A 25,996-nucleotide genomic window follows, 5' to 3' on the forward strand; every position below is an offset into this window, starting at 1 on the left:
ACTAGAAGAATTGCCGCCATGGTACCCAGAACTTGTAACACAAGCCTCACTTGAACTTTTCTCTTTGATGACAAGCTCCTGTTTTGATGGTGTAATGACAGGATTCTTTCAAGGGTAAGTTTTGCCAGCAGCTCTTTTGTGTCCAATTTTGTGCCCAAGAAAGTAATACACTGTGAAGGCAACAAGGCAGATATTTTTAAGTTTATTGTAATGTCTAACCTGGAAAAGAGAAGTATGGTTTTGTCCCTTGCCTGTAGTAGTAGATGCCTGGTGGTGGCGGTCAGGAGCCAGTTGTCTAGGTATGGAAATGCATGGAATCCTAGACATCTCAAGTGAGCCGTAACCACTGCCATACATTTGGTGAACACTCTGGGGGCTGTAGTGAGGCCAAAGGACAGGGCCCGAAATTTTTAATGACTGTCTCCCAACCGAAAGCATAAGTGTCTCCTGGCTCACCTGTCCATCTTTATGCGGTAGTACACATCCTGCAGATCTATCGAGCACATCCAATCGTCTCTCCCCAGAAAGGGGAATACTGAATGCAATGTTACCATCTGGAATTTTGATTTTTTTAAAGACCTGTTCAATATGTTGAGATTCAAAATGAGTCTCCAGTCCCCTGTCTTTTTTGGAACTAAAAAAAACCCGAGTAAGTTCCAGATCCAATTTGGTCTGCGGGGACATGTTGGATGACTCTCTTTCTTAGCAACTTGTGCATCTCTAATGTTGCATAATCTCTCTGACTGGGTGGGACATCTGGAAAGGACTGATTTACAGGAGGATAGGTGGAAAAGGGTATGTAATAACCTCTGGATATGATTGATTGTACCTAATTTTCTTGAGCTACTGCTAGCCAGGCATTTGGGTACAGTGACAAGCGTCCCCCGACTTCCTTCAGAGGTGGACAGACGGCCCCCCATTCAGGACCGCTGGAAGGGCCTGCCAGAGAACATATCTCCGATGACCTGATTCTGCGGACCCCCTCTGCCGCAAGATTGGTGTCTTCCATTGTTACTTCTCCCTCTGCATCTGGGGGAAATGTCACCACGTGTGTCGGAAAAACCTTTTGGGGATTTGCAGAACCACATTTTTCCATCTCTTTGACATTTGGGATAAAGTCTAGTGGGAACGGAAAAACGGACTCCTATGGCAGACAAGGTTTTTCCCTGCCTATTCACACCTGGTCAAGGTTTCTTTCAGTTTAGGCCCTAACAGGGGCGAGCCATCAAAGGGCGCATTAGTGAGGGAAGACTTGAAGGGTTTGGCAAAATTACATAAACGCATCAAGGAATGCCTCCTTAAGGAAATTCCTGTACCTGCAGCCCTGCTCGCTCCATCAGCAGCATATGAAATCAGTCACATGGAGGAGTTAACAACTGAGTTGAGGGTGGAGAGCTGAGAAGAAACTATCTGCAATCCCCAAAGCTACAGTACCCTGAAGAGCATCTCCCAGCTCCTTTAGGTATGTGAAGGTAATTCAGTGACCGCAGTGTAAATGTCACTTAAGAAAAAGCACGCTTTCCACATCTGTCCATAGTCTGTGACTCCTTGTTTGGAGGATGGACAGAAGAGGAGGTCTCTGATTACTCCTCCTTACTGCCTGCCACCACCACCATCGCATCTACAGGGATACCTTTAGTTAAAAATTCCTTCTCCGCAGGAGCTGTAATGAATTTATTGGGCCTCCGTGGAACAGGTTCCACTGTATCCAGAGAAGTCCAAGCCTTACGAGAGATGTTGTTCATTAGCTGGTTGTAGGGAGAAGGCAACCGGGAGGTCGAAGGGCGACGCCCAAAAGTCTCTAGGTATACAGACTCGTACTCTGAAGGGTTGCCGGGCTTCCAGCCACCCCTCTGTTTAAGGATCTCAAGGATGTCAGCAAAGGAGACATCCCGAAAGGGAGACCATGGGGACACTTCTGAATCATCCAGGTCAATATCTGAAGTGATAGACTTCAACAGGGGAGTCTATGTGCTTCCTCTTGCACAATTTCTTTCGAGGGACTTCCACAGAGAGGTACTCTGGTGAAGTTTCAGAAGAGATGATGCTGCCTGCAGGGAGTTCCTGGGGTCTGTGATGGAAAGGAACTTGGGCCAGAGAGTGGAGCTGTCTGAGGAGACAGTAAACTCTCCATCAGCTCAAAAGCCCCCTCGCCTTACTCCATAGAGATCCCCGGCTCAAAGGAGAGAGAGAGGAACGACCCCGGGGGAGACAGGGTGGCTCCACAGCCGATATAGGAGCCAAGCTCAACCTAGCCGAGGCACCAAGGAGTAGAGTCGGATCAGCCAACTCTCCATGCCGACTCCACCCCCCCCCAAGACCTGACCTGTGAACATCAGCTAATAGACCCCTCGACATCTGAAGGAAGCAAGTTAGTCAGAGTAGATGACGGAACCGACAAACCTAAGGGGGGGTCTCAGTTCTGACGTCTCCACTACTATTGGCCCCATGATCCCTGGCTCCAAAGTCGCAAGTGGGATCAGAGGACGACTCAGGTCAAGAGACAAGTTATGAATGTCTCCGATTTCTTTGGGTCCAGAGACGATAACATTTTTGCCAGCGCTGGTGTTTGGAGTAGTCTCTTCACCACCTGCTCCATGTCTTCTTCAGATGAACTCCTGGAGGAATGGGAGGATATCGAAGGAGACCTTGCCCTCTCCAATATGGGTGATCTCAGTATGGGAGTGACTGGCTCCAAGTTTGGAGACAGTCTTTTAGTCAGTAATTCTGTCGGCTCTGAAGACACAGACTGAGCCGAAGAGAGAGATATCTATTTGTCAGAGGCAAGAGCCCTTGTTTCCAAAATGACCACTTTTTTAGGTGGCTCCAATGCTGGAGCAGAGATAGCATGTCATTTATGTCCTTTTTTAGTTTTTTAAGAAGATGATGATTTGAAGCTCTGGGTTCCCTCATGTGAAGAGGACCTTTAATAAGCAAACACAAGCACCTGCATGTACGGATGTGCACGGACCAAACCAACCAAGGCACTAGATAAAAAAACAAAAAGGTCCAGCACAAATGGGTTGAAAACTCAAATAGTTTATTTAGGTAGCTCAAAAAACAGATAGCATACCGGTTTCGGTAACAGCATTCCTCAGTGCTATAACACAACTAAAAATAACTGACCCTTAAATAAGTAACATCATTAGCATTCACAAATATCATGATAAATGATAAACATTTTTTTTGTTGATAATACCCTCTTCCAAAGCAAGATCTGACATTTTTCTGTTGAGCCCCGAATGGTTTGCCCCTTTCATAATCCATCACATCTCTATTAAACTTCTGTAACGTCTTATTTTTCAGTTGTTGTTCAAGGACCAATAAGTCCTTGGCTAACTGAAATATTTGGTGAAAAATGGCTCACCCTCAAACTGTTTCACCGCTTTAGGGTCTCATTTTAGTCATTATAAACGCAAGGTTCCGCCTTCACTTCAACAATCCACTATTTTTGGGAATAAGGGATGTGTACCTTGTGGATACTGTTCCGCATGTCCCCACATATTTAAAACCAGTACTTTCAACAGCTCTAATACTCCCAAGGTTTATGACATTTTGTGTTTTGGGAATTGCAGTTCTGAGTGGATTGTGTATTTGGCTACCTGTTCCTGTTTGGCGTTTTATGTTGGACAAATGTCTAGAACACTGAGGCTTCGGATTTCCAAACACTTCAGTGAGATCAGGAACAGAAGAGCCACTAATGCTTTGTTTAAGCACACACTGGTTCACAAAACAGCCAGGTTTACATTTACTGTTACTGATTGAGTCCAGGGTCAGAATTTTTCTAAAGTTGGTTGGCACACTATACTAAACAATAAGGAATCAGGTTGGATTACCAGGCTAGGGGGTTTGTTTAAACCTAGCCTGAATGAGTTGTCATAATGTTTAACCCACCAATGATATTTGTGAATGCTAATGATGTTAATTATTTAAGGGTCAGGTATTTTTAGTTGTGTTAAAGCACTGAGGAAGGCTGTTGCCGAAACTGGTATTCTATCTGTTTTTTGAGGTACCTAAATAAACTATTTGAGTTTTCAACCCATTTGTGCTGGACCTTTTTGGTTTTTGACCTTCAATAAGCCCCTAACTATGAGCTTATTTGTGTGCACAAGTTAGACCCTTCCATTAAAACCATGACAAATGGTACATGGGTCTTGCAAATGTAGAGTACCAAGGCAATAAACACAGCTAGTGTGCCTATCCGTAACTGACAACTTTTGGTTACAGCAATCACATTTTAAAATCCAGATTGCCTAGGTTCTTTCTGTTCCTTTTGATCCTTAGACATTGTTTATCTTAATAAGAACAGTAACAGCAAGAAAAATGAGAAAAAGCAGCAAACAATTCAAACTTTTGGCTATAACAACCACAATCCCAAAAATTGACTAGAATAGTTTTAAAGAATAGTATATATGTATATATATATATATATATATATATATATATATATATATATATATATATATATAAACACAAGTCCAATATGAGCCACGGTGGTGCAGCGGTTAACATTGTCACCTCACAGCAAGAGGTTCTCCTGTTCGATTCTCGTCTGGAGCGCCTTCTGTGCGGAGTCTGCATGTAGGTGCGTGCGTGAATGGGTGTGCCTTCTTTGAAGGTTGGGCGTCGGGATGGCAACTTGGCACCGTAAAAATCCACTGCCAATCATCAGCAGACCAGAGTTCCGCTGTGGCGACCCCTAACCAGGAAAAGCCGAAAGACGTTTGGCTAAATGCCAAAAATGCATTATTGTATTCCTTTGGGTAGTCATCCACCCCCAGAGAACTACTACACTGACAATATGCCCCTAAGGGTTTACTGAGTTGTTTGGAATTTACAAACTTATGTGGACAGTGACCTAACTTCTGTCCAACATGGGGGTCCATTGTTTAAGTCCATCCTTCTATAAAGCACAACTTATAAACAAAGGGATTGTGTCTAGATCTATGGACATCACTGTCTTACTCAGCCCTCATTAGGCCAGTCATTGAGCATAATGTCCCCTTTGGTATGCATCTGTCCACATGCACAAACACACACACACAAACACCCACCAACTGCAATGTCCTCAGAAATACCTTACTAAAGTATACTACAAAGTCTAAACAACATTGTTCTACGTGGACTGACTCAAAGCCCTGCCAGGCTGCCACTATACGCAGTATCACACAAACTGCTAAGAGTTCACCTGTGTCTGGCATACAGGGCATCCTCCAACTCAATACTGATGGATTTACTGTACATCAGCAAGTCAAATGGATCAGAAATACTCAGTCTATGGATCTAAACTTCTTCTACAACATTAACATAACAGTTTGGGGGGAGAGGTACATCTTGCAGAGGATAGCACTGCTGTGGAACAGACTTCTCCATCCACATAAATTTCATCTTTGTCCACAGTCAAGTGCAACTTGGATCTACAGAGGTGAAACAGCACATTTAACCCAAGACTTCACTCTGTACTACTAATGGACAGACACAGCTCCTAAATGCTTCATCCCATGCATGGATCCCCTCAAATTATCTATGGTATGATCCCAGTTATTCACATTAGGAGTAATATGTAATTATCAACCATGGTTTTGTAAGGGCAGCTAGCCTTGTACTTGCCTATGAACCTATTAAGGCAGTGATGGTGAACCTATGGCATGCATGGCAAAGGATAACACACACCATAACGTTTTGGGTGACACGTCGGTGATTACCACCACCCGAGTTACCAAGGACACTGCTTTTGCATTTGTTGCTCATGTGAAGTGCACCAAATTTTGTGCCAGGAGCTTTTGATATGCCAAACTCAAATGGTTTGCCATCACTGTATTAAGGAATGGAACTAGTATGGGGAAGAAATTAAATTAGCAATATTTATGGATGATGTAATGGCACATTTGGTTGAACAATACAGGGAAATTCCAGAGTTACTTAATTTTTTGGGACAATCTGCAGAGATTTCGGGTTATAGGATTAATACAGACAAAAGTTATTTGTGTAACCAACATCTGATCCAGAAGCATTCTAATTTATGGGGACTTTACAGAATAAACTATTTGGGAGTTTGGTTGTAAAGGAGAATTGTGGACTCTACAAAAGAAGCCCGGGAACATATAAAAAGTTAATAAAATAGTTAAAAAATGGAAAATTATTTAAAAGGGCTAGGTATCACATGCCACACAAGCCTTTTTATATGACGCAGTTAGAGATTATTGGAGTAGATTAGAAAAGTCAATGATGACATTTAATTATAAGGGGCATGGGCAGGAGTTGCAGAAAGTTATGCTACCAGGAGGAGGAGGAGGGCTGGCACCATCATGTATTTGGAGGGATATCACAAAGTCACACAACTCTGACTATGTATTGTACTCAATATAACTGAAAATCAACAATGTTTAAACAGAGGCAAGTAATAACGTTTGCAAGTTGGGGATTGGGCGGCAGGAACGGACTACAGAAAGAGAGAAAAAAAGTTAGGGTTGGTTTATAACGTACTGTTACATACTATGGAAAGAATAGAATTTTTGCTCTGGAAGTTCAAGTTATGGTCCACTGAATCTAGGAAAGGATGGACTCTAGTTATGCTACATTATTGCACAGATGATGCTCATAGGAAAGCCAAGTATGGTACTGGGAATAGCTGACTGTATTTGAAAAATGGACTGAACAGTTTACAGAGAGGTATAATTTGAGGCCAAATGACAACAAAATATATGGGCTTTGTGATATTTGTCAGGAGTATGACAAGAAAAATTCAAAGAAGGGGGTGGCAAAAGTCTGACTTTGTAATTATGATAGAGACAAGGAAAATGGAAGCTAACAAAAAAATTAATCAACAGAATCTATACATTTAATTAATAGAAAACAGAACAAATTAAAGAAGGGTGGCAAAAGTTAACTGATGGAGAACTAATGAAGGATACCGGGGCAGGAGTCTACAAAGCACTTAGATAAGTGACAAAGGCTAGAAAATTCAAAACATTTGCCTGGAAATATCTTCACAAGAACTTCTATATTCGAAACGCAATTCTAAAGATGTTCCCAGAAACCGGAGATGACTGCTGAATATGCAGAGATTGGCAGCAATTTCAAAAATTGCAAAAAGATTGAGGGATATTTAAAATTAAATTAAAAAAAATCTGTATTAAGTGTGGCAGCTGACAGTGACAGAATTTTACTTTAGTTGGATAGGGATCCTAAATGAGAAAGTACATACCAGACCATTAACAGCCTTGATATTACTGGTGGTTAAAAAAGCCTGAACCAAAAAGTGGAAAAATGTCAGACAAACCAAATATGGAAGTAACACAGACAACAAATTAAATAAAAGAACAGGAGAATAGATCTAGGTATCTAAGATTACTTACTCCTATGAAATGTATTTATGTAAGTAGTGAATCTGGGATAAAGTACAAGAAAAACTGAGATGAGAACTAGAAACAGTACCAATAAAAAAGAAATATCACATGAGGTTACCTGAACAGGAAAATGACAATATAGTTTGGTTAAATGAGGTCTTATTACAGAAGAAGAAAAACAAAGCTGTAGAGTGAAATTAACATTGTAAACCTTGGCACTGGGCTCGACTGGATATATAAAGGTTATATCTGAGGAAAAAATATTTTTTACAAGTACTTGCTTAAACCACCAGGTCATAACTGAGTGCACCACACAAGGGGACTGTACTGTTGTAAAATGAAAGTTATGGAGTGTGAATAAAGCACATTATTCATTTAAAAAATATGTCAGCAAGCAGAAGGTGACTGCTTCTCATTCTTCTACCAGTAACAAAACCTATAGAGAGACTTTGCATATAAAACCTATTCCACTATTTAAAAGAAAAATGCTTGAGAGGAAAAAAAAAGCACAAAAGCAGACTAGAAGCAGCAGGAGTACTGTGGACTTGAACTAGAGACTGATGTTGGAAGATGATCAGTAAGAAGACCATCAACATTGCAAAATTAGTGAATAAAAACTGAAAAGCATCAACCACACTAGGTACAGGAGCAAGCATTTCAAATGCAACTTTGCAGCAAGAAGTGTCTGATAAAGACTGTAATTTTATTGACTGTGTTAATCTGGTAGGCAAACTGTAAAATATACAACCACTTCATGTTATTAATGTCTACAAGAACAATAAAGGGAATGGAGAAGTGCCTGGAAGTAAAACAGTCTTTGCTCTGATTAATATTTGTATAAATATATCACGATAGAACATGCATGTTACATTGTAAAGCGATTTTGAATAATATGCAGTAAGGAAAACTTTAAATGTAAGTAGGGGAGGGTCTTATCATTGACTGCTGTATATATTAAAATATTAAAGAAAGTACTTTTAATGATGATGTATCCAGGCCTTTCACTGCAGCAAAAAAGGCTGTCGAGAAACAAGTGAAATTTAATATAATGTTGTGATCTTGGCTTGCTGGTCTGGGGACGTAAAAGTGTAGTAATCATATTACATGGAGATTCCACCTCTTTTATAGTGTAGAAGTCTAGATTTAACATCTGCAGTTTAAGTTATACACACATTTTATTAAAACCAAAAGGTCTGAAAAATATAATAAAATAATGAAAGGGCTAGAAAATGTTACTCTGTTTATTGTATTTAAAAAGGCATTAGCTAATTTTCCATTAGCAAAAGCTTTCACTAGGAGATAAGAAATCTACAGTTCAAGCAATTAATCATGAGAGGCCTGAACATGGCATTCTGTGTAAAATTTACGAAAGAATTGTTGTCATGTATCAACAGCCAATTTAGCTTTTTCTTTTTCATTACCAAATGCTTTTTGGAGACAAGCAGTCTGCATGTGCAGGCAATTAATCATGAAAGTCTGGACATTGGCTGCTGAATAAAATGAACCAGGTACTCTATAATATATAAAGGTACATAGTCAAGCAGTTTAGTGAAAAATAAATGAAGTTTGAAACGGTGAGAAGTGAAAAAGTTATACAAGTAGTTGCACGCCAGTTGCCTTCGGACTAGTGCAGTTAATAAAACAATGTACAATTTACTTTACTTAAAGGTAACCACAGTACTTTTTCTTAGGGCTAAAAGTTAATTCTTACTGAAAGCATGCAAGCTGCTTCTTACATGTGGGATGGGAATATAGATAAGAGGATAACAGACAGCAGTCTTAGTGAGAACACATGCTCTAACATATGGTTTAGTATGGGTAACTATTTTAGAACAGGTGGTGAACAGGAGTACATCTGTCGATTTGGGGCAATTCTTCCTATCTGTTTGGACAATGTACATAATTCTGCATGCTCGTTACAAGTCAAAAGGGATGGGTTGCTGACAATCTATTTTTTGTTGATTCTATTCACTGGAGCAAAAAGTCTTGAAAATTGTGACAAAGGAACAAAAGGCATTAGCTAATTTTCCATTAGAAGCAGCAACACTACTGTGTACATGCTAGTCCAAATGTTAACACACATTAAAAAAAAAAACGGTCATGTATAATAGATGGGGTAACACATTTCATCATAATGGCTACTCTGGCCATATCATCATGCAATGTAAATGGCCTTATGGGTATAGACAATATGCACAGATCACTATATTGCATCAAAGTATACAGTGCAAATACCAATGTTGCAGGAGACACATCTGAACAGACAAGTGCATGTGGATTTGACAAAGAAACTATTTCAGGGTGGTCATTCAGCAAAACACCAGGGAGAAAGGAAAAGGAGAAATAATAATAATGAGTGATAAAAGGGCTCCAATAGTGACAGGAAAAGGCAAAAGTTGTGGTAGCAAACAGTTACGGGCAGGGGAGGAGAATTACACTAGCATGCACTTATATTCAACCTAAAATTGCTGTTATGGACAACATTTCAACATTTTTTTTTCAGAAATAAGTTTTCAGCAAAGAATATTTATGGATGAAGACTAGAACCTGATTTGCCAATGTGAGAATGTATCAGATGGGTCAGCCTAGAAGGAAAAAAAAGCAGTCTTGAATAAATATATAGGATATAAGAGAATATTTGATATTAAAGATGTGAATACACTGGCAGAAACACAGACAGAATTTACACATTATCCACTGGGCTATACTGGATAGAACTTGAATTTTCCATCCATCCTCAACCGCTGTTTCCCATTTCAACATCTGACACATCCAATAACTATTTCAGGTAATGCACAAAAAAAAAAAAAAAACAAGATAAAGATACAAGGCAGGGTAATGAAGTGAAAAAAGAGCACTGGCATTTTGCTGAAAAAAAATAAGTTACATACTCACCATAACATTCCATGTTTGCTGTCCAAAATCTCACCTTCATTCTTGATGTTTAGGTCCGGAACCAAGCATCGGTTCCAACTCAACTGCATACTAAAGCTAGAGAACTTTCACTGGCTCGAGGCTATACCCTATCCCATGATGCCTAGTGACAGTTAACAAGATCTCATTTGCAAATACCCATCACTAGACTACCTAACCCACTATGGTACACAATAATCCTCTGCACTTTATAAGAGGCACGAAGGGCAGCAGGAATTTATGACCAATTCCAAAAATTTCCTCTCAATCCTCCAGGAAGGAGGGTGGGATGCAAGAATGAAGGAAAGATTGTGGACAACAAACATGAAATGTTATGGTGAATATATGACTTCTTTATGTTATGTTGTCCTATTTCACCTTCATTCTTGATGTTTGGGACAGCATCCCCAGCATGTTCTTTCTCGGGTGGCTCAAGGGAATAAACTCTTCAGAACAGTGGAACCAAAGGAAGCCCTGTTCCAGGAGGCCACATCTACTTTGTAATGAGTGATAAAGTTATGAGGGTTAAACCATGTGGCTGCAGCACAAATTGAATCTAAGGGTAGAGTGGCTTGAAAGGCAGTAAAAGTCGACATAGCTCTAGTTGAATGGCCCCAAATTTTTCCTGCTAATTACTTCTGGTGAGAACTATATGCATAAGTAATAGTATCTGTAATCCATTTGGATAAAGTGATTTTTGAAACTGAAGTTCCTTTTCTATTTTCCGAGAATGAGACAAATAGTTGGTTCGATTTTCTAAACTGCTTTGTCCTGTGCAAGTAGAAGCGTAACTGCCTATGGACATCCAATTGTTGAAGCTTATACTCTGCCTTGTTGACATAGTTGGGAAAAAGGCAGGTTTTTCAATAGACTGATTTAAACTGGCCTCAGAACAGACTTTGGGCAGAAAGGAAGGGTTAGTTCTAAGAGAGACTCTGTCTTTGTGGAAGATCAAATAGGGAGGATGGATAGACAGAGCTTCCATTTCTGAAACTCTCCTAGCCAGAGTAATGGCTGTTAAAAAGATCGTCTTACAAGTTAAGAACTTTAGTGGGCAAGAGGCAGCTGTCTCAAAAGGGGGGGGGGGGAGTTAAAGCAGGGAGTACCAAATTTAGATCCCATGGAGGTGGAGGTTCTCTTATCGGTGGTCTTAAGAGGTATGTATCTCTCAAAAAGGCTTTGCATAGTCTGTGAGACATTATAATGGATCCCATGTCTCCTATGTGGTAGTTCGATATGGCAGCTAGTTTTACTTGTATAGTGGTCGCAGCTACTCCTTGATTAAAGGTTTCTGCTAAAAAATCCAGAATTGTAATTATAGGGGCTGTAAAGGGATCAATATTATTTTTGTCAGCCTAACAAGAAAACCTTTTCCATTTGCTAGCATAAAGTTTCCTAGTAGTAGTCTTGTGCAATGAAATAAGGATGTGACGCACTGCTGGGGACATGTCTGGAAGCCTGGCTAAGAAAAGAAATGGAAAAACCAAGCTGTCAGCTTGAGGATTTGAATGGAGGGATGGAGCTTTCCTGAATGATGAGTCAGAAGATCCTGTTCTGGGTTCAGGATCCAAGGCTCCTCCTGAAGATGGGGCCACAGGAAGGGGAACCATATCTGACGAGGCCAATTTGGAACTATGAAAATTAGCCTGCAACTCAATGATTTGGCTTTCTGAAAAGCTTTCGGCAAAGAGGTCACAGCAAAGCTAGCCCACTTGCAAAAAATTGGTTTGCAATTTCCTGTTTCAGGGACCACTCATGAGGCATAAGAATTGCTATGCTTAATTTGTCCACTATCATGTTGGATTTCCCCGGAATGTGCATTGCAATCAGAAAATGTTGAGAAAATATTGCCCATTGCCAAACTCTCTGAGCCTCTAGACTTGACAGAGGGGGTAAGATTTGGTTTAGCCTTGTTTGTTGATATCCCACACGATGGACATACTGTCTGTCTGAACTGCAATCGTCCCTGGTGGAAGAGAAGTCTGGAATGCCTGCAATGCCAGAAGCACTGCTCTCATCTCCAGGACGTTGATGTGCAAGTGGTATTCATGTTCCTGCCAAGTTCTTTGGACAGTCTGTCCCAGATAATGCCCCCCCCCTTCATCTGGGAGGTGTCCGTGGTCACTGTAGCTACGGGTTGGGGAAGAACAAATGGTCTGCCTATGGTTACCTGCGTGGACTGAAGCCACCATCGAAGATTCTTCTTGCGGGTGTCCATAATGAGGATCTTGTGTGACATGGGTAATTCCTGCATGGACCATTGAGCAAACAGTAGCCACTGTAACACTCATGTGTAGAAGCGCCACAGGGACTAATGTTATTCCAGCTGCCACTGATCCCAGTACACTGAGAACAAACTTTGCCAGTACCGTATTTTTTGTGAGCAAGACAGATATTTGATGGTGCAATGTTAGTACCATTTTGTGATGCAGTTTTGCTACCATGTCTCTTGTGTTTAAGTCTGCTCCTATAAAGGTAATATGCTGTGAAGGCAACAAGGCAGATTTTTCGAAATTTATGCTAATGCCTAGCTCTGAACAGAGATGAACAGTAGTGTTCCTTGCCTTGGTCAGTAGATGCTCGGTAGTGGTGGTTAGGAGTCAGTCATCTAAGTATGGAAACGCCCAGAATCCTAGACACCTCAGGTGAGCCGTGAATACTGCCACATATTTGGTAAACACTCTGGGGGCTGTAGTGAGACTAAAGGGTAGAGCTCTGAACTGGTAATGACTGGCACAGATATCTCCTGGATAGCCTGTTCATCTTTATGTGATAGCACACATCCTGAAGATCTACTGACCACATCAAATTGTCTTGTCCCAGAAAAGGGAGTATAGACTGCAGTGTCACCATCTGGAACTTTGCTTTCTTTACGGACTTGTTTAGTTTGCTGAGATCCAAAATTGGTCTCCAGTCCCCTGTTTTTTTGGAACTAAAAATAACACTGAATAAATTCCGGTTCCAGCTTGGTCTGCAGGGGCTTCTTGGATGACTCTTTTTTTTTTTCTAGCAACCTTTGAATTTCTAGGTTTGCTTGATCCCTTTATGCCTGGGATGGATCTTGATTGGGGGAGTGGGGTAAAAAAGAGAAAGGAATGTTGTATCGCCTGGATATGATTGGCCATACCCATTTTTCTTGAGTGATATTCAGCCAAGCTTTTGGGTACAATGATAATCTCCCCCAGACTACCGCCAGAGGTGGACAGGTGGGCCCTCCTTTCAGGAGTGCTGGAAGGGCCTGCCACAGAACGCATCTTTGTCCCTCTGATTCCGTGGGCCTCCCCTTATTGCGAGGGCGGCATCTTCCATTATTTCCCCCTCTGTCCCTGGGAGAAAATTCACCATGTGCATCCGGCGAAGCTCTTTGAGATTTCCGGAACCACAATTTTTCCACTCTTCTGACCTTTGGGATAAGGTATGGTAGGGACAGAGAAACATACTCCAATGGCAAACAGAGTTTTGCCTTCTAGCTCACACTTGGTAAGAGTCTCTTACTTACAAGGACGAGCCATCAAAAGGGGCAGTGATAAAGGAAGACCTGAAGGGTTCAGCAAACTCACAAAGATGCATCCAGGAATGTCTCCTCAGAACTATTCCTGTGCCTGCTGCCCTACTTGCTCCATCAGCTGCATAGGAAATGAGGCACATGAAGGAGTTTACTACAGAGATTAAGGTCGCAAACTGAGAGTTAACTTGTCAGGCACCCCCGCAGCTGTAGTACCCTGGAAGGCATTTCCCAGCTCTGTGAGGAGATCCCTCTGAAATCGAGTAAAGTGGGATAAGAAATTCAGCGACCTAAGAGTGAAGGCTGATGAAGAAAACATACGCTTCCAGTATCTGTCCATCGTTCAACACTCCTTATTCGGCGGATGGACAAATGAAGTTTCAGCTAATTCCTTCTTGGTGGCCACCACCACCACCACCACCATAGCATCTACCGGGACACCTTTTGTCAGGAATTGCTTGTCGTCTGGGGCTGTAATAAATTTGTTGGGCCTCCTCGGAGCTGGTTCCACAGATTCTGGAGAGCCCCATGCCTTTCGACTAACTACACCAAGGAGATGGTCGAAAGGCAGACACCCCCAAAAGGTGTGTGTGTGTGGGGGGGGGGGTCAAGATCCAAATCCCTCCAGGTATATAGACTCATCTTCAGAAGGGGAGAGGGACTTCCAGCCACCTCTCAATTTCAGGATCTCTAAGATGTCTGAGAAGGAGACATCCACAGAGGGTAACCGTGGGGACCACTGTGAATCCTCTAAGTCCGTCTCAGATGTGACAGACTCAGAGGAGTCTAGATGTTTCCTCTTACAAGTTCTCTTATGAGGGACCTCCTCAGAGGGGTATGCTGGGGAGGTTTCAGAAGTGAGTGGCTCACACCTTGGGGTGCCCTGGGCACTGGTTCTCTGTGCTTGGGCTGGAGGGATGGTGTATAGGTTGACACTGGTCCCTTGGGGCAAGAGGAGCTGGGCCCGAGGGTGGAGCAGTCTCAGGGAAAAACACACTCCTCACCACCTTGAAGACACCACGATCCAAGCCAGAGACAGCCTCTGGTTCCAAGGAACCCAGAGATCTCCCCCGCACCAAGGAGGATGGCTTCGAGGCTGATGTGGGTGCCGAACTCACCTGTGCTGAAGCCCCAAGGGGAAATGTCAGATCCAACAAGGGTCCAGTTTGACTCTTCTCCCGGGAACTGAGGGAGTGTTGATTCCTAGATCCCTTGAAACTCGTCTAAGTCAGAGAAGGAACAGAAGAAAAGGCAGATATGGCTGTCGGCTCCACTTCTGTTTGAGCTGGGCTCATAAGAATTTTTGCTAAGGCCGGTGTTCGAAGCAACCTCTTGACTACCTGCTCCACATCATTTGAGAGACACCTGGAAGATTGGGAGGAAAGGTACGATCTATGGCTACTAGCCGCCGATTGCAGAAGGGGCGACTGTGGTCCCAAACGGATAGTCTCCAATGTTGGTGACCGGCTTCTCTTTTGGCTCCAAGACAGCTCCGATAATGCTGGTGGGCCCGATGGAGATTTTGACTTCTCTGGTCCAACAACCTTCGGATCCGAAGCAACACGTTTCTCAGGCTTCTTAGTTGGATCAGAAACCGGAGCCAAAGAAGCAGATTCTGTAGTGGATTTTTCAGAGGAGGATTTTGAGGATTGATTCCCTTTGCTGTTCACCTCAAAAGGTCCCTTCAATAAGCCTCTCACAATTAGTTTATTCACTATGCACGAACCTGGAGCTGAAACTGTAGCAGACAGAACAGGAATCCTGCAGGTGAGTGGTGCCTAAGCAGTAAACACAACTTGTGTGGCCATCTGTTAGTGACATCTTTTGTGTGCACGAAACACTTCTTAAACCCAGACTGCTTAACTTCTTTAGCAGAATCTTTAGCCATACTGAAAGATTCGTCCACAATAATGGCCAAGCACTATGAGAAAAAACAGTACTCTAATCCAAGTTACAGCCTATGACAAAACAGTAAAGTACAGACAGAACAAATATTAGAAACAAAAAACAGGTTTATATATATATATATATATATATATATATATATATATATATATATATATATATATAGAGAGAGAGAGAGAGAGAGAGTAAAAGAAGGGCTAGAGGAGAGGTCTCTAAATTAAACGATGATCTCCTCTAGCCAAAGGAGACGTTTCTAAATTAAATGACGAAATCTCAGAAAAGGATATAGAAAAGGAGAGGGAACCCTCTAACTAAAACTAGCTAAAATAACGGGACAAAAAAATGAATCCTCTAACTAAAACGGATTCATTAATGACTAAGTAAAAGCAGAGGATAGGGTGAAAGGAGGCCTGTCACAACGACAGCCTACACAAGCAATGCTAAAACCAACAAAAAGCAAACAGTAAAGATTTAAACTGCTCAAAGTAGACTAACCTGCCTTCAAATGGTGAAAAATAAGACTTTCCCCCCAAAAAAAGTAACAGAAACCCTATAAACTAATCACACAAAAGAAATACTAGCCTGAGCCAGTGAAAAGCAATCCTGAAGTAGCAAGCGGCAAACGAGATCTGGGTAACTGTCACTAGGCATCATGGGATATGGTATAGCCTCAAGCCAGTGAAAGTTCTCGAGCTTTAGTATGCAGCCGAGTCGGAACCGATGCTCAGTTCCAGACCCAAACATCAAGAATGAAGGCGAGATAGGACAACATAACATCTGTTAAAAATACAGGAATTTAAGGATTGAATAGCAGAAATGATTCAAGAGTTATTACAAAGGATATAAATTTCTTCATAAGCAAGCACTAGTGAGTGGGATAAAAAACAAAATGGAGTTTAAATATCAGAAATAAGATCTCGCAAAAGAAGAACGGGAGAAACTGTAAAGTACTGAAGGGAAAGAAAGGAAGCATTTGGATAATATGCATTGGCCTAGAAAGGTTAAGCAACTTTTTCTTGATAAATTCCAGACCACAAAAACTTTCAGTACAGCAATTTAGAGAAGAGACAGTAGAAAATGTTGTCACCAAACTTGGGGAGCATATAAAAAAAAAAACAACCACAGCTCCTACATAGGTATTAACAATACTTCATAAATGTTACAGAAATCTGTAGAAAGCAGAGGTATGTGGAAACAAAGAAAAAGCATATATGGAAATACTTATGGAAGACATAATTTTGCCAAGGTCACAGGAAGATCTGGAACAACAATTAATATTCAAGATATGAAGGAATGAAATAAAAACTGTGATGCATAATCAATCAACAAGGATGTCCCCAAAAACAGTATACTTCTCAAAGTTTGGAAGTTGAGAAGAAAGAAAATGATAAAAATTTGGAAAGTTACAGTTAATATTTTGAAAGGGGACAAGTACCATCATCTTAGAAGAAAGCTATGTTGTCTGTATTAGCCAAAGAAGAAAGGATCCTTCAGACCCAATTTCATATAGACTTATTTCAATTTTAAGCCATGATTAGGAAGTGTTTATGTCCAAACAAGCTAAGAAAATGGCAAAGGTTTTGCAAAAAGTGACAGATGTGGATCAATGTGATTTTGTGGAAGGGAGGTAAATATTTAACAAGATTAATAAAACAATGATGATCCAGAGGGAAGCAAAGTATAAGAACGCAATGGTATTATTGCCAGATCTTGATGAATATACAACATTTTATACAATCAGCTAGGATTTTATGAATGGGGCAATGGTAGCATTTGTATTCCCTGACAGAATAATAGGATTAATTTTAGGACAGTATATGAAGGACCAGAAACAAGACTTAGGGTGGCAGGATTCATCTCTGATAAGCTGTTTGAAAAGAAGATCCAAGCAGGGGTGTCTCCTTTCTCCTTGTGTTATTTGCTTTATATTTACAGCTATTGGCAAAGAAAACGAGTGACTAAAAATCCAAGGCTATAACTGGTACGATAATCAAGAAAAGTTACTTTTACTCATGAATTATATTATTTTGAATTTCATAAAAGAAAAAGACAATTTTAGTAATATGGAAAATTTCAACTGTTTACAGGATAAAAATAAATGAAGATAAAACCAAGACTACAGCTGTAAATTAAGTACTTGTAAATCAGTTTGTTCAGTAATATTCATATTTATGGGAACAAGATAAAATGAAGTACTTGGGTATATGTATTAAAAGGAATCTATTATGGCAGCTAAGGATATGTGTGAACAGGCTAAACAAAAGATAATACAGAAATTAAGAAGCTGGAAGCTATTGACTATGGGTATAGATAATTAAGAGACAAGCAGTGAAAATTTTAGTCCCTTTAACTTTATATAGGGATCAGGCACACGTCTCAAAAAGAGAAGTAGTTGTGGATAATAATTGATAAAAAGGTTGAATGATGTATTTGGGAGGAGAAGAGGGCAACAGTTTAGTCCGATAAGTTGATTCTCCCCACAGAACAAGGTGGTTTAGGATTACTTAATTTGAAGGATTTTTTTTTTTTTTTTTTAGAGCTACACAGTTAAGGTTCTCATACATAACATAAGCAGGAGGTTATAAATCAAACTGGAAAGATTAGAATTAAGGAGACAAAATATGATTTTTAATGCAGGTCTTTAAAAAGAATCGCCACCATACAGGTTACATTTATAAAAGTAGAAGAGAGTAGCTTAAGAACTAAGCCAAAATGGGAATGGAAAAAGGAGACTTTACCAATAGAGATGACCACAAGTAGGGTTTAGCAAATACACAAGAGGAGGCTGGAATTTACCAAAAAAAAAAAAAAAAACAGTGAAGAATACATGCTATTTGGTGCAAATAATTGGAGAGTTAAAGGTAAGAGAATGGGATGAGGCTTTGCAAAAGTTAGGATTATAGAAAGTCTTCCCTACCGGGAGTACAAGCAAAGAGTAGGGAATAGGGAAGTGCTAAGTGAAAAAAAAACAGCTCTAGTAAAGTTTTTCGGAGAGGCTAGAAGACATGTTGCTGTTAAAGTGGGATAATTACTAGGCATATAAAACAATGCATAATACATTCAATAATCAATCAGAAGAGGTTGGAAAAGAGACTGGGACTGGAAAGAATTTACAAAGGAGCAATGAGAAGACATCTATATAGCTCCTAAGTAAGCAACACAGTCTCAAAGTTTTAGTATTCTGGTTTGGAAGTATTTGCGTAGGTGAATTTTTGCTTGGAAGTGTTTGCATTGACATTTTTATTCCCCAAAATTCTATCTCCGGTAGGGAGCAAATGCTGGAGATGTGATGGGAAAGAAAGAGGCAACTGGGAACATGCTTTTTGAAATGTAATGAGTTGGCAGAATTTAAAAATTCCTTGTAAGAAACATTGGTGGGGCAAATGGTTGCAACTAAGGAAACCAGGACCAGAATTAAATTCAATTACCAGAAAATGGAAATCAGAACCAAAACCAACTGTAACTGAAGTAATGAATATTGTAAAGGAGATAAAAGAATTGGAAGTAGGGATAGAGTGAAGGTGAAATTACAGAGAAATAAATGGAATCTGTGGGAAGAACACATACAAAAAATATTCTGGAGAAGGAATGGCTTTTGGGAAAAGGCAGAAAGTGAACACTGGAGTGAACATTACCTGGGCTTCCAAAGACCTTCCATTCTGTTGTCCTACTGAGAGGAAATGTAATGGTTTAAATACCAAGCTGTTCAAAGAGTAGGTGGGCTACACTAGTAGGTGCCTGTTCCCATGTCTCCCATTTCAATTTCTAACACAGAAACAGTCAGTACCAAGACAGTCTGCACCATTACATGAGTTAACTCGAAAGTCACCGACAGCCTCCAACCACCAGTCTTGAGCCTACATTGACAAGTGAGGCTTCAGTACACAGCAACTGAATGTTGTATCCACAATGCGAATGGCCCCTGGGTGTGCTCAATACCAACAAAAAGAGAACACAGACAACCTCAATGTAAAGAAAGTTAGCAACAAGCAAATTAGAAGAAACTGTACAACAAGCACTACACAGTGACACCACCAATAAACGCCTTAGTGATTTAGGCAAAACCAACCTGTCCAAACCAAGACATTGAACAGTAAAGATCGTCTGTGTTCTGTAATACTATACAAGTTAAGGTAGGAAAGAAAATATTCAAAAAACTGGAGAGAAGGGAGAAAAGGCCTATGTAGGAATGGTGAGCAACAGAAATGAATATATTTAAGATAAACTACAAACTGTTAACAAAATATCCTAAGTAAGACTGTGGCAACAAGTCCAACCTTTAAAGTGAATCATGGACTGGATAACAATTCGTTCACTTCTCTTTTTGTTTTCCAAATTTCTTGCTGTACAACTAGCAATCATATCTTTAAATCCTGTAAAAAAAAGTCTGTCTTTACCTTAATCAGCATCAGTTTTCATCTTACAAATTCCTCCTTAAGAAGTCCCAAAACAATCTATGAACATTAACATTTCCAAATTATATACAAATTTTCCAAAAATCCCTTGTAAGGTGTGAGCTACTGTGTAATCAGGCAACCTTTACTGTAGACTTTATTTCGATTCAGAGAAGGGAACTGTATGCCCTTATACATAAACTGGTTTGTCATTAAAATTACTGTATTGAGCCCCACCCCACCCCCAAAAAAAATGTTGGAATTTCATCATTTTTTTCTAAAATGTAATTGCCTTGTGCATTTCCCCACCAAACAACTTTAACAAACTGCTATAAACGTACTGTAAGACACTCTCCAGCATATCTGCTTGTACTACTCATGTTAACTGTTTCATGTAATGCTTAGAATCATTCTATGTTTGAGACTGACTCTGTGTAGTTTTACTGTCAACTCCTATAGATGTTCTAAAAAGAAAATCTTTCTAAAATTCTAAGTAAGAGCTAAGCTTAGGTTTAAGCAACACTTTATACAATATCAATACTTCTCCCTTCCCATGCTTGTTTTTCCAACTGTAAGTACAATTTCTGGACCTCCCTGTCATTGCACTTTTAAGTGAGCTTTCTTATATTTGCATTTCACTGAGATGCACAGATACTTTGTCTCCTGTTGGTGCCAGATCCATGGCTTCCTTACAACATTCTACTAACTGATCCACATATCATTCTATTGACAGGTCCACATATCAGCCATTTAGTTCTCAAGTGAGAATGTTTTTTGCAAAGCTTTATTAAATCTTTATGTTCTGAGGGTTTTCTTCTCATAAGCGAGGTAGTAATTTCTCTTTCTGTATGCCAACCTTGTCACAGTGAAGGGAAGGGGTCCGAGATGACTTCCTGCTTCACCTGGAGCTTTAGAAAGGCCATCATGTTCATCAAGTCTAAGGCTGCAAAAGGGCTACATTCTAACGTGGAGATCTAACTAAGAGAAAAGAAGCAGGTCTTCAATGTCAGAACTTAGTTTTAAGGGCAGGGAAAACAGAGAAATGAAGCTTGCTAGTATTTAGACTTCAAATCAAGGAGTCCAGCTATGTTATTTTATTTTTAGTTCATTAACAAAGAAAATGGAATGGAATGGTCCAGAGACCCTTTTCAGCCACTTCCCAAGCCAAAAGGTAGATACAACATCAAACAGAATAACAGACACTTTAACATAATGGATTAAATCCACATCTAAAGAAGCATGTGAATTGCACAGGTAAACAATACATAAACTATTTATATAGAATGTAAAAAGACAAAGTGAATCTATATGGATATGCATAAGAAATGTATTTGCATATAAATATGCTGTTTGCTTGATGCATAACATTTCAGAAGGTGGATGTAACAAAGGATTATACAAAAACAAAATTCAGGCTATATCCAGTAGAATTAATTCTACCAGTTCTGATAATAGTAATAATTAATACTCCTTAACCATGATCAATGAAATCATCAACAATGTTATGATCGTGAACATTAAATCAGTATTTTTACTAAAAATGAAAGGTTTTCAGTTGTAGGGTAACAATAATTGAACAGAAAAGTGAAGAAAGGTGCATTAAACAATACATTTATTTATTTATTGATATTTGTTAACTGGTAAAGTCCGACTGGGTCAGAAACCCATTTTCAGTGCAGACCCAGGGAGAAAATCTCCACATGAAGTAGATACATTTTTATAATTTACAGTTGTGTTACACATTACATTCTATTCTAATACAGAAAAATACTACTTAACTAAAACATTATTACATACAGTTGTAGACATAGTGAAGCTTAATATGTAAAGAGAGTAGCAGTTTACCGTTTGTCTAGGATACAGGGTAGAATTACATTTATAGAAGGTAAATAAATCATTGTAGGTCATAAGTTGTTTGTGGGGATTCAGAGTGTGAAGGTTTTCAGTGTAGGATTACTGGGAAACAGGGATTGTGATGGTGAAGGATAGGAGCATAGAGATAGGGAGAAGATATTAAGAGGGTAGATCTGAAATTGAAATATGTTCATTTTTTCATATATCTGTTTTGTCCTATTCAGGTCAAAAGGGGAGCAAAAGGTAAGCCTGGTATTCAATAGTTGTAAAGAGGAAAACCAGTCCTAGACAGAACCCTAGCTCATCAAAGGAAATCACACCTACAGTAAATTTAGATACTCCCCAATTCACCAATAAGCATCTTCCCAATAATCCACTAGTAATACTGCAAAAACTGTTAAGATATATTCCAGAAGATGATTAAACCACAAAGCAAGAACAAATCAAGGAAGACCAATAAACAAAGTCAAATACATAAAAGTAGGAAACATCCCTGTTTATCCATTGTTAGCACTGTGGCAATCAATGACTGACACTGCAAAGAAAGAGGTAATTTCTTGGTCAGGAAAAAAAAAGATAAATAAAACAATGGTATAGTTACAGTGATTAATACCATCAACTGGTAAGATTCTGCAGAAAAAAAAGACATAATTGAACACTTCTGCATAAAGTCTTATACTGTTAAAAATGCCATCACAAGAGATACAACCCTCATCTACCAAGGATTGTTATAATTTGAAAAATTCAAAGCAAGGTGGTTTGTTTTCAGAAAAAAATAGGCACAACTGTATTTTACCTAAAGGTCCCTCTCCTGTCGACTCCAGCATTTGTGCAGCTTCTTGTGATACAACAGTTACTGAACCAACAACTGGCTCTTGACTTAGATCTCCATTAGAAGTGACATCTGGGATTACCACTAGTCCATGTTTCTAAACAAAGAAATGCAAAATACTGTTTAAAAATGTGTGATATGCTATGTGAATAGTCGAAGCAATGTAATATTATTTATTAGGTTAATTTGAATTAAACAAAGGAAGGCTTGTAGAACAGTCTCCTGCATTCCTGCATCAAACATTCAAAATATTTAGAATCCAAACCTTTATCTTTACAGATTTGTCATTTATTTACTTGTTAACTCCACTCCTACTAGAAAGCTGTCATGCCTTTTTGCTTAATCTAAATTTAATCTGTCAAGGAAGTGAGAAAGAACTGAAAAAAATAAAAAAATGAAAAACTCAAACAATGTAAGATGACACTGACTTTTGTGTTTGGAATGAAACATCAAAAAAACTTGGGAGAAACCTTTCAAAAAATCCAGACTGCAAGAGGGTGTACCAAGTTACAAAGTACACTATAAAGTAGATTACTTTTTATGAAATCAGGAATGCTGGTATTATCTGTAGGTACTTTCAGAAGAGAGTCCTGTGTACAATGGGTAGTTGATTCCGCCTCTAACAACAGAAGCAAAAATTAATTTTGCTCCACCTATGAAGGTCAGCAGAAATTAATGGTCCCTTTCATATGCAACATCAGAAACCAAACTTCAGATAAGAGATCTTCAAATTACAGCTTCAAACTACTGCATATTGTACAGGGGATTAAGGCTGTGAGTTGGAGTTCCCGTGGCAAAGGGACCGATTCCTTTAGCCCTCATTTGCCTCATGTGTGACTTGAAGCAAGTCACAACCAGAGAATGCTCCCAAGTGACCCCCCCCCCCCCCCAGTGGTATCTGGTCCAGAAATTGTAGCTTATTGGCAGTTTTTCCATCCCTTTCAACTTTGCCGTTTAAAAGCCCTTGTTTGTGTGGGTTTGCGCACCGCAGTGTGGTGCTCAGCTGAGGTAAACTATTACTAGTGTCAGAAAGTCTGCTCTTCAATTTTTCCCTTAGAATGTGCTTGTTCTTTTACTTCTTGCACTGACTTCAGCAATTGTCTGTGAAGATAAAAACTTAACCATCTGTAAACATCAAGAAGGTGAAGTATATATTCGCCCTTATTTGTAAAGTTTGGAAAGAAAACTGGTAATTGTATAGACTGGTTAGTTAGTTCCCACAGCCACTTCAGGCAGAAAGGAAGGGTTGGTTCATAGAGAAACCCTACCCTAATGGAAAATAATGTAAGGAGGCTTAGCTGATAAGGCCTGGCTGGAACTCAAATTCTTTTTGCTGAAGTGAGAAACAAACTTCATATCGCATTTGTGCACAGGTTCAAAGGGTTTCCTGAGTTAACCCCTGAAGGACCACCATCAGATCCCAAGGAGAAGTGGGATCCTTTATTGGAGGTCTAAGGAAGAAAATCCCCTTTATGAACGCTTTACATAATCTGGAAGATGCCAGACAGGATGATTCGTTTCCAGCAAGGAAGTTGGATATAGCTGCCAACTGAAGTTTAATAGTAGAAAGACTAACCCCTTTCTTAAAGAGCAGTGAGAAAAAGAAGAATGGCTGAAGCAGGTGCTGAAAAGGGGCCAATATTCTGTTTGGAAGCCCACACAGAGAATCTTTTACATTTGTTTCTGTAGACTTTCTTGGTGGATGCCTTCTGGGAGACCAACATAATGTTATGAACTGTGGAAAAGAACCTGGACCATCTAACTGTCACTGAAAGTGGAGAAACCATGTGATCAGCTTGAGGGAATGGAGATTGGGATGTTGAATTCCTGATGGATGAGATAAGAGATCCTGAGTGGGCTCCAGTATCCATGGAGGATATTTCAAGTGAGACCAGAGGAAGGGGAACCATATTTGTTGAGGCCAGAAGGGGGCAATGATGATGAAAGAGCTCTTCAACCTGCTTGCTTTCTTGTAAGAATTTGGAATCAGAGGAGGACAGGCATAGAAGGAGACCCAGGGGCCAGTCATAAATCAGAGCTTCCCTCAGTGACTCCCCAGAGGGGGAATCATAGCAAAGTACTTGCTGCACTAGATGTTGAGGGGCTAGGCAAACAGGCTGCAGCAAGGCTGGCCCCAGTGGCTGAAGATCATATTGATTGAGGAACCACTCATGAGGAATCAGAATGGTCCTATTGAGTCTATCTGCCAGTGCATTGGTTTTTCCCGGTACATGTGCTGCAATGAGAAAGTAGTCTCAAGAGACTGCCCATTCCCAGACCCTCATGGTCTCTCTGCACAATGGGTAGGAATTGGTTCCTCCTCCTTTGTTGATGTACCACACTACTGACATGTTGTCTGTGTGGACTGCAATAGTCCCTAGAGGGAGAACATTCTGAAAAACATGCAACATTAGAAGGACCGCTCTCATCTCTAGGACACTGATATGCAACTTGGTCTCCAAGGTGGACCACGTGCCTTGGACAATCTTTCCCAGGAAATACTCCTCCTACCCCATTTGGGAGTGTCCATGGTTACTGTGGCGAGTGGGAGAAGAAGAGAGAATGGCCTGCCCAGAAACAGGACAGTGAGTCTTTATGGGAAATGAGAGAGGCTGGTAAAGAATGGACCACTGTATCGCCAACGTCCACTGAAGGATTTGCATAAAGAATCTTGCTAAAGGAACTAGAAGAAAGGCAGCTGATATCGAACTAAGAGCTTGTAGCACTAGTTTTGCTGGAGAGGAAGGATGACAGTATGGCCTGCACCTGATTTCTTAATGACATGATGCAATGAAGAGGTAATGATGCCACTTGAGTAGTAGTATTCAGTTGAGTTCCTATAAATGTCAGAGTCTGTACAGGAGTTAGGTTCGATTTGGCATGGTTTACTGAGATACTTAAGGAGGTGGAGATCTGAAGCAATCAATCCCTTGCTTGTAGAAGTTGATGCTTGGTTGGGGGGGGGGTGAGGAGCCAATAGTTGAGACAGGGAAGCACCTGGTATCCTTTGAGTCTCAAGTGAGCTGGCACGACTCCCATGCATTTGGTGAACACCTTGGGGGCTGTGGTGAGCCTAAAGGGCAGTACTCTGAATTGGTAGTGACTGGCTCCCAGCCAAAAGTGCAAATGTCTCCTGGACAGCTCGTCTATTTTGATATGATACTATGCATCCTGGAGATCTACAGTGCACAACCAATTGGCCTTGTGCAGAAGAGGCAGGATGGACTGAACCATAACCATTTAG

At 40.2% G+C, this 25,996-nt stretch overlaps 1 protein-coding gene across 1 annotated transcript in view; it reads right to left on the reverse strand.

Annotated features, from left to right (window-relative positions):
* Positions 1-25,996, reverse strand: part of LRRFIP2 (LRR binding FLII interacting protein 2) — a 1,911,431-nt gene that overhangs the window by 873,040 nt on the left and 1,012,395 nt on the right. Inside the window, exon 7 of the mRNA XM_044075332.1 lies at positions 22,717-22,849. Coding sequence (XP_043931267.1) covers positions 22,717-22,849 — 133 coding nt within the window. The remainder of the gene's footprint in view (positions 1-22,716; positions 22,850-25,996) is intronic.

This window comes from Protopterus annectens, chromosome 6.part1 (genome assembly GCF_019279795.1).
Source record: "Protopterus annectens isolate FY-2018-M chromosome 6.part1, PAN1.0, whole genome shotgun sequence".
Classification (NCBI taxonomy): domain Eukaryota; kingdom Metazoa; phylum Chordata; order Ceratodontiformes; family Protopteridae; genus Protopterus; species Protopterus annectens.